This window comes from Trichechus manatus, unplaced genomic scaffold (assembly GCF_000243295.1).
Source record: "Trichechus manatus latirostris isolate Lorelei unplaced genomic scaffold, TriManLat1.0 scaffold00062, whole genome shotgun sequence".
NCBI classification, from domain to species: domain Eukaryota; kingdom Metazoa; phylum Chordata; class Mammalia; order Sirenia; family Trichechidae; genus Trichechus; species Trichechus manatus.
In genome coordinates, this window is record NW_004443998.1 from 10,688,138 (window position 1) to 10,698,059 (window position 9,922).

The 9,922-nt window shown below is 40.8% G+C and overlaps 1 protein-coding gene across 2 annotated transcripts in view; it reads left to right on the forward strand.

Annotated features, from left to right (window-relative positions):
* CP (ceruloplasmin) overlaps positions 1–9,922 on the forward strand; it is a 78,232-nt gene that overhangs the window by 51,813 nt on the left and 16,497 nt on the right. Inside the window, exons 14-19 of one of the 2 annotated variants that reach the window (XM_004379224.3) lie at positions 283–422; positions 1,534–1,662; positions 5,111–5,217; positions 6,650–6,866; positions 7,283–7,422; positions 8,467–8,629. In XM_004379224.3, the coding sequence (XP_004379281.2) occupies positions 283–422; positions 1,534–1,662; positions 5,111–5,217; positions 6,650–6,866; positions 7,283–7,422; positions 8,467–8,629 (896 nt within the window). The remainder of the gene's footprint in view (positions 1–282; positions 423–1,533; positions 1,663–5,110; positions 5,218–6,649; positions 6,867–7,282; positions 7,423–8,466; positions 8,630–9,922) is intronic. The other variant, XR_001121505.1, reaches the window with a different exon arrangement.

Here is a 9,922-nt window from a genome sequence, read left to right on the forward strand (position 1 = left end):
TAGGGTTTCAGGATTGTTGATTCTCTGTTTGGCTTAGTTTTTCGGATCTTTGCTGTGGAGGGACGGCGTGGTGCTTCTGCCTAGAGCGCCATCTTGCCAGACTCCTTCTCTACCACACCTATTTTTAAACTTTTATTCTTTCTTGCTGGGATGGGAGAAGGATGATTAAAAACTACCATAGTTCCTTCACTAAAAGCTGTATTTTTGTTCAGACTTTAAAGCTTAAAACTTTCACTTTCATTCAGACAAGTACTAATGTTATCTTTTTTTTTTTTTTTAAAGTGCTTCAAATGTATTTTTAGATAAGGGAGATTTCTACATAGGCTCAAAGTACAAGAAAGTTGTGTACCGGCAATACACTGATAGCACATTCAGCGTTCCAGTGGAGAGAAAAGCGGAGGAAGAACATCTGGGAATTCTAGGTACGTTAACAGTGAAGTGATGCTATGTGCAGTGACCGTCTATGCCTATGGGCTTAATTTTCTCAGTCCATATATCAAAGCTATTCAATAAAAAGTATACGAGATGAGAAGTGTACATTTACTAAAAATATGGCATAATAAACATTACTCATTTCAGTCAGAAACAGGTTATCCCACATAATGATGAAATTATATATATTTGGTCTTACCAAATTGAGGTCTATATTTTTTGGTGACTTTACTAGAAATTACTTTCTAATGAAATTCTTAACCAAATTCTCTCCCTCCCAAAAAAGCTGAACGATCATAGCTATTTATTTACTTTTTAAGTTAAGATGTATAAGTACGATTAATTACAAGAAGAAATATACATATAAGAAATACGGAAAGGAAAAAAAGTGTTAGTGTGCACAGGGCAGGGGAAAAGCTGCCTTAGATTTTTCAGGAATCATTTTAAGAGAGCATGTCAAAAATATTCGACAAACTCTGACTTTGGGAATTTTCTTGAAAATCATTGACTGCAAAGAAAATCATCCCCTACCCGAAGCCCCGTTTCCACTCTCTCACACTGCCACCCCATGGGGCTTGGTTATCCTGGATTCCTGGACCCAGGGGGGATAGCATTGTTTCAGGATCACTACCAGGTAGGAGACAAGCTGAGACTGGCTAGAGGGTGAAATGGGAGTAGCCCATGCTTTCAAATACGGTAGTGTCCTAAATTCACACTAGAAGGCATGGAGACCCAAGGCTCTCAGAAATGAGAATACGTGCTGCAAAATGACTGCTGGCTGGGGTAGGACCACAGCAGACTCACCATGACTAGACCTTGACCCTGAAGGGGACTTTCAGGCCAAAAGCTTTGCTAGAACTCTTGGTAAGAGAGACACCCATGGCCTTCATCTTTAGAGGCAGCCATTTCTAGCATCTGCATTCCGAATCCTCAGGGATCAGGTAAAAATCCAAGATTAACTAGAGCATGAAGCAGCAGAGAAAGGACCGCAGACTCCAGCCTTCATGCTGAGAAAGTTACCAGACTTCTGCTTTCATTACTGAGTTAGGACTTTCAATCTGACAGGTAAATAAAGCTGCTCTTCCTTTTCACTCCTGCCAGGTCCACAACTTCATGCAGATGTAAGAGACACAGTAAAAATTATCTTCAAAAATATGGCCACAAGGCCATACTCAATACATGCCCACGGGGTGAAGACAGACAGTTCTACAGTTACTCCAACGTTACCAGGTACTCATGGGGGGGGGGTTGCGTTTTAATAGACTTTTCATCCTTCCCATACGTGACTGTTATCATAGACGTATTCCTTCCAGACAAGTCTGTCTTGAGGAAGTGAAGAGGGAGGTGGTTGTCAAGAAGATATGCATGGAGGTGTGTCTATGTGTATGCATACACATATGCACATGCATTGTCATAGTCATCTAGTGCTGCTATAACAAAAATACCTGAAGTGGATGGCTTTAACAAACAGAAATTTATTCTCTCATAGTTTAGGAGGATAGAAGTCCAAATTCAGGGTGCCAGCTCCAAGGGAAGGCTTTCTCTCTCTGCTGGCTCTGGGAGAAGGTCCTTGTCATCAATCTTCCCCTGGTCTAGGAGCTTCTCAGCACAGGGACCCCAGGCCCAAAGGACGCATTCTGCTCCTGGCTCTTCTTCCTTAGTGGTAATGAGGTCCCTTTCCTCTCTGATCCCTTCTCTCTTTTATACCTCAAAAGAAATTTACTCAAGATACAACCTAATCCTATAGATTGAGTCCTGCCTCATTAACATAATTGCCTCTAATCCTGCCTTATTAACATCGTAGAGGTTAGGATTTACAACACAAAGGATAAATACATCAGCTCACCAAATGGAGGATGACTGTACAATACTGGGAATCATGGCCTAGCCAAGTTGACACACATTTTTGGGAGACACAATTCAATCCACAACATGCATGTACCACAAAATCTACAGGAGAGCTGTAAAGGAAAAGTCTGAAGGTGGTGGACATCTACAAATACTCAAGGATGAATCAGCAGGGAGATGTTCTTTCAATCCTCAGCTAAAACACACCTCCGCATTTACCACACTGCATTGTGGCTGAATATTTCCATGCCTGTCTCCTGAAGATGCTAACAGCTAGAGGCTACTTTAAATTTTAAATCCCCAGTATTTAGTCTAGTATCTGGAATGTACTAGGAACTCAAAAAATGTTTCTTTAACACAGAGTAAAAGCTGTAACAGATTACACACATAGGTGTGTGTTTTCTTTAATGAAAAACTGTGTTTTTCTTCTATTAGTTGTAAAGTTGGCTTCTAGGGAAGGACTATTTCTCCATGGTAACTTAGAAATTGCATCAAGTGAGAAAAAATAAATTGCTCTATAGAGTTGCTCCAGTCAATTTAGGGGAATAGAAAAAAAATTAAGTAAAAAAAAAAAAAAAAACCCTTTCCTCATGGCCTTCCTTGTGAGAAAGATAAACAACACATAAATACATAATGACAAGTAAAATGTCAAGGTAAAAAAATGCTATGAAAAAGGTAGTTGTTGGGGAAGAACATTCTAGGCCTGGAAATGGGAGTGACTGTTGTGTCTGAGGCCTAGCAAGGAGGCTCCAAGCTAGAGCTGAGTAAACAAGGGACAGGATGTTAGCAGCTGAAGGAAGCAGAGGGCAGCAGGAGTAGGACCTCAGAGGCTATGGTTAGGATGCTGGATTTTACTTTAAAAACCCATGTGTAGATTTTGAGCTGGAAAGTGGTGATCTGATGAAACTTTTTGAAGGACTGTTCTGGCTGAGGAGCCATGCTAGCGCAGCAGTTAAGAGCTTGGCTGCTAACCAAAAGGTTGGCAGTTTAATCCACCAGCCACTCCTTGGAAACCCTATGGGGCAGTTCTACTCTGTCCTACAGGGTCGCTATGAGTCACATTTGACGCAATGGGTTTTTTGGGGTTTGTTCTGGCTGATGTGTGGATAAGTGACAGTAGGGAGTAGATCAGTAAGGGAACTATTGCAATATTCTGGGAAAAAATTTATTGAGACTTGGTCCAGGTTGAAAGCAGCTGATGTAGTAAGAAGTTATCAAATTCTTGTTCTATTTTAAAAGGGGTGCTAAAAGGACCTGCTGTAAAATCAAGGTTAGGGAGTGTCAGAGAAGAGAGGAGTCGAAGATGATTCCAAGGTTTGCAGCATCAATCACAGGCAGCAAAGCAGGTTGGCATGGGGAGTGGAGAAGAGAAGGAAATGTTATTTTGAGGCTTACAGGAATGATAAGAGTATAGACGGAAAGACAGTAATATGTTCAGATGATGAATCTGCACTTGATAGTCTCAGCAAAATTTTCTGCTTAGAAAAAGATGAGGACATAGAAGTGGGTCAGATTGAGGGCTTGAGGAAAAATGAGAAAGTCTACCATATCCACTGTGAGACCATCCTTCATGTCTTGCTTGATTCCCCAGTAAAGGTTTGTCAGACTCTGGCAAGGGCTCGTTGAAAATCTGCCGGCACTAATACCTAATGGTAAGGTCTACATGAGTAGGGTGGACAGGGAGTGTGATCAGGGTTGGCGAGAGGGCATGGCCGAAAGCCAAGGTCTCATAAGCAGTTATACAGAAGGCCTGAAGTGACTGGAAGGAGAGATGAGGCTGGAGAAGAGCCCAGAGTACACAGGAAGAGGGTAGGGGCCTTGGCAAGGTAAGAAGGTGGAATGACTGGCCATCTTGAAAATGACACTGTCCCTGCCCATGTCAAGGTCCAGGGTGTGGTCATGTCTTGTATGTCAGAGTGTGACAGAGTGAAACAGAGAGGAGGTAACTGTAACAGTCAATGACCAATGAGATCACGAGGTCTAATGGGTCCTTGGCAGGGATAATGAAATCGCTGAGGATGATGACAGGAAAGATGGCAAAAAGGCAGCCATGGTGAGGCTGAGGGAACTGCATAGGATAGTCCAGATACACAGACACAGAGAAGACTAGGGGAGGGCACAAGCCCCTGGTGGGAAATCACTTGGCATTTGAAGAGAAAAATGTCTTAGGGAAATACACTTTGAGCTAAGAAAAGATCTGTTGCAATATTGGAGTTGCCACCTCCTAGCTTTATGGTATGGCCTGTGTATCACAGTTAGTTAATTCATAATTGACAAAGAAGACATCAAAGTATGTCTCACAGTTTGTCTTAAAGCTGAATTCCTTGTTTTGGAAAAGAACAGAGACAATGGTGGCACAACATGAAAAATATAATCAATGTCATTGAATTGTAAAAGTGGAATTGTTATACTGGTGGATATTGTTGTACATATTTTTACCACAATAAAAGAAAAGAGGAAAAAACAAAAAACTGAATTCCTGGAAACAATCTTGAGCATCACTATTTTTTAAAACTAATTACCCTGACATATCCAGTTCCTCGGTCACTGGTTATCAAGGCCCAGTACACATGTCAAATATATACCAAATATAACCAGTTACAAGGAGCCCTGGTGGCACAGTGGTTAAGTGCTTGGCTGCTAACCGAAAGGCTGGTGGTTCGAACCCACCAGTCGCTCGGAGGGATAAAGACGTAGAGATTTACAGCTTTGGAAACCCTATGAGGCAGTTGTACTCTGTCCCGCAGGGTCGTTACGAGACAGAATCAACTCGATGGTGATGGGGTTGGTTTGGGTTTGGTATAACCAGTTGCGTTAACAATTAATTTAGGTGAAACTCGGACTTACATATGGAAAATCCCAGAAAGATCTGGAGCTGGAAAAGAGGATTCGGCTTGTATTCCATGGGCGTACTATTCAACTGTGGATCAAGTTAAGGTAAACTTTAAATCATTTGTGCTTCGTCAGTTCCCAAAATAGACAAACAACTGAAGGAAGATGGGGTTAGAGTTTTCCTGTGTTAAAATCCCAGGAAAATAAGCTGCTCTGCAATCCACTTTGGTTTCATTTTTTCGGTTTGCTTGTTTTTAAGGATCCAGTTGTAACTACCCTGTGACTGTTGATAACAGATCACACTTATAGAAATTAAATGTTAATCAATAGAATATTTTATGTCCCTTTTGATACGAAAATACATTAAATTCAAAGAATGGAAGTATATGGATTCCAAGCTCTATTACATGATAATAAAAATGCTGAGCTCAGCAGTCAATCAGCACAACTAAAGCTGTTATTTGATGAAATAGTTCAAAGCCAATAAAGCACTCAGCAACAACCACAAATCAGAAGATGCACCAAGATTGCTTTGTAGAATCAAATCCATAGTCCAAATCTTTCTCCTGAGTTCTACACCTGTGGATCCACCTGCCCATTGGACATCTACAACAGCTGGTCCATGGGCACTGGAAACTCAGCAACTCTAGCACCACAAACACCACGTCTACCCGTTCGTTCAAGCGAGAACCCTAATGTCAAGCACCTACTTCTTCCCCCTGGCTCACCTAGGCAGTTCACCCACCTGCATATAGCTCAATCCATTTCTTCTTTCCATCTCCACAGTTCAGGTCCTTCTAATTTACCTCAACTACTGCAACGGCATCCCAGTCTCCAGGCTCTTCCCCCACCAAGCCTTCTTCCTACCACCGCCAGGATGACTGGTCTAAAATGCAAATGTGCTGTCATTCCTTGTCCAAGGTTTCAATAGCTACCTGTTGCTCACGAGACAAAGTCTAAAATTCCTTAATACAGCTCAAGGGTCCATCAAGCCTTAATCTGCCACTACTGACACCCAGACAAACCAAACTTCTTGCAACTCAACAGTCTTCTTCCTATGTGCTTATTAGCACACCATATACACTTCCATTGGAGCTGATAACAAGTAGTTCACTTCTTCTATTTCTCTATTTTCTCTACGAGACTGAACTCCTGGAGGGCAGGAGCACTGTTTCATTCACCTCTGGATTCTTAGTGAATGGCATAGTGCTTGGTTCATAGGGGCACTCATGAGCTGGTTGAATAATTAGACTCACACTGTTCATTTGGGGTTCAAATGCTGCTCATTAGCTGAGCCAATTTTTGAAGACTCCATACATCTCTGTTACATCAACACGACTCACATGGCCTATCTACTACTCGCCATTGTTGTAACTATTTCAAGAGAAATTTTACTGAATTGGCAGCATCATTTTAGGCAAAATCTACTACTTAACACCATCCCTCCAAGATTCCTGAGGTCACAGCAATCAGGTCCCAGTTGTCTGAAATCCTGACCTACATCACAAGGATGACTAAAGTTTTTGCTTGTTTTCAGGATCTCTATAGTGGATTAATCGGCCCGCTGATTGTTTGTCGGACTCATTACTTAAAAGTATCTAATCCCAAAAAGATACCGGAATTTTCCCTCCTCTTTCTAGTTTTTGATGAGAATGAATCTTGGTATTTAGATGACAACATCAAAACATACTCTGATCACCCTGAGAAAGTAAACAAAGACGATGAGGAATTCATAGAAAGCAATAAAATGCATGGTATGCTATATCATTCCAAAACCTCTTTATTCCTATTTTTAACCCTTTTCATCTTTCAAATAACATTACTCTAAGACTATTTATACGTTTCGTCTTAAAATAAACCTCCTCTGCCTCATTTTGTCTGTGAGGTAGAGTTCTCAAAGAAAAAAGGAACTATGTTCCAAATCATTGACTAATTTTTCTCTCCAAGATCTCATTCCCTTTTAAATAAATCCACAGTTAGCATTAACTGGCTAGAAAAACACTCTGTGCCTTTGTTGATCGTAAGGTATCCATTTCCCCCTTTGTAGTGAAGTAAGTCCTATTACCTCAAAAAGATCCTATCCATTAACCTAATAATCCTATTTTCTGTGAAATAGCTATTGGTTTAAAATATCTTGAAAGATAAAATAAAAATCATGCGCTTTCCCCAGCAATCAATGGAAGAATGTCTGGAAACCTGCAAGGTCTCACAATGCACGTGGGAGATGAAGTCAACTGGTATCTGATGGGAATGGGCAATGAAGTAGACTTGCACAGTGTGCATTTCCACGGCCACAGCTTCCAGTACAAGGTAAGAGCTACCCTTGGCAGTTATCCTTGCTCTATCTGAAAATATTTTCTCAGAGAGACTTACGAAAAGTTAGACGTTTCAAGAGACCACTAAATTATTTTTAGAGTATGGGGCCATTTCAATTGGCATTACCAGCCTTTGTTACATTGGCTCTTCCTTGAATTTGCAGTTTTTACTGGACTTTCATGGAGCTCCGCTCAGGTATTCCTGAGTAAGGCATTTGAACAGACTTGCTAGCAGAGACGGTCAGGACTACCTACTTAATAGTGGAGTGGAGGAGAGAGTAGACAAGACTTGGTATTCCAACTATTGCCCTGCCTGTTCTAAATCCTGTATCTTAAGTGGCCTGAGGGCAAGACCTTCAGTTTGTTGTGAAACAACTCACAGATCCCTATAACTCAAGTATTACTCAGTGCTGGTTTCAGCAGGAGCCAATGGCCCTTTTGGAAATGCTTTGTTACCTTTGAGTTAGAGCAGAAAATTCAGAAGCTACAGAAAAGCACACTGCAGAAAAGTCCATTTTGTTATCTGTATTTTGTTTTACATAGATATATTCTTAGTGGACTTCTGAATTCTATCCCTAGAAAAATACCCCCAACTACTCTCTCTCTAGTGGAGACTATTCCTCAACTGCCCCTGGTTTTTGGCATCTCCATCGGCCTCGTTTTCGGCTCCCTTCATTACCCTCTTTGCCCTAAAGCCTCACAGAGAAGCTTTTATAGGATAGATTCTGGTAAAAGTGAAGTTAGGGCTGATGTGGGGCCACAGCTACAGTTCCCTTGTGTAGCTCAAGCGCTCTGAGAAAGGCAAGCCAGAGTCAAGATGTCACAGGCATGACATCTTCTGTCCTTCACACCCACTTCACAGCCCAGTGTCAAGGGCTTGGTGGGAATACAAGCACCGTTTATATTAAACTCAGAAATGTGCAGAGATCTCATTTTTTTATGGATTTATCCATTTTCAAACACCCCTCAACTGGCCAATAAAAGGTTATTTCAGTGAATTCTCACATGTAACAAAATATTTGTCATTTTTCTAATTAAGCACAGGGGCATGTATAGTTCTGATGTCTTTGACCTTTTCCCTGGGACATACCAAACCCTAAAAATGTTTCCAGTAACACCTGGAATCTGGTTACTCCACTGCCACGTGACTGATCACATTCACGCTGGAATGGAAACTACATACACCGTTCTACCAAATGAAGGTGAGTGCTTCCAGAAGTCGTGTGTCATGAACACAATTAGCATGTACTACTACTTCCCTGAATATTTCCTCCAATACGAAGCATCTGTGAATTCACTGCCCTGATTCTTTCTTCCCTACCTCTGAACAGGTATTTTTATTACTCAATGGGGTGAGATGCCCTCTCCTGACAGCCTATACTGGTAACAGCACTAACAGTTTCTAAGTTTCAAACTGACACCAATTTGATGCAGTACAATTATACCTAAAGCTGATATAAGAAAGGTGCCATGTTAGTTTCTTACCAAGAAGCCATGACTTACAAAACACACATTTTGAATTTTCGTTCTTTCTTAAAATAAAACATTAACTTTTTTCTAGGTAGTATCTGGTACACAAGAGAGGCCGCCAAACAACCCTACCCAATGTAACTGCAAGAAGTAAATGAGGCAGAGCAGTGTCTTTCTGTTCTTACTAAAGAGGAGGGTGGATAACTATTGTTGTTTGAGAAAGATTCAGGGAAGGAAAAAAAATCTAAATTCCCTGCTCCCAGACTGCAGTAACAACAAATCTCCCCAGACCTCCATGTGTAAGAATACACACACTAAAAACACAAGAAAATTAACAGCCCTTTCGTGGATAAACACCAGTGAGATGCTTTGTATCAAGTGTGAAATTCCTGCTTTATAGTTGTGGGCTCTGGGTCTCTCCTGGGTCTTCTGAGTTAGGAATTGTTGGAACTGACGATAGCAAACCCAACAGGGGGAAATTATGTAGAATAAAAAACTCCCTATGCTTCCTCCTCAAAAGAGAGATTAAAACGAACACATGAAAGAAAATATAAAGGTAAATATCCTTTGAGATTAAAAAAAAACAAAAATCACTAAAAGATTAACCCCTAGAGCAAATGAAAAGTTTTAATTTCTACTCCTGGGTCTTACATAAACTTTTTTTTTTTTATTGTACTCAGGTGAAGGCTTACAGAACAAATAGTTTCTCGTGAAAGAGTAGTACACATACTGTTTTACGACACTGGTTAACAACCCCACAACATGTCAACCCTCTAAATTCTCAACCTTTTTTTTTGGTGAAAATACACATAGCCAAAGATACACCGTTCCAAAAATTTCTACATGCACAGTTCAGTGACATTGACTACACTCTTCCAATTGTGCTGTTATTCTCACTTAAGATGAAGGCTTACAGAACAACATAGTTTCTCATTTAACAGTTACTACAAACGTTGCCCTATGACAATGGTTAACAATCTCACAACACAGCAACAAAATCCTTACTCAACCTTGGGTTCCCTATC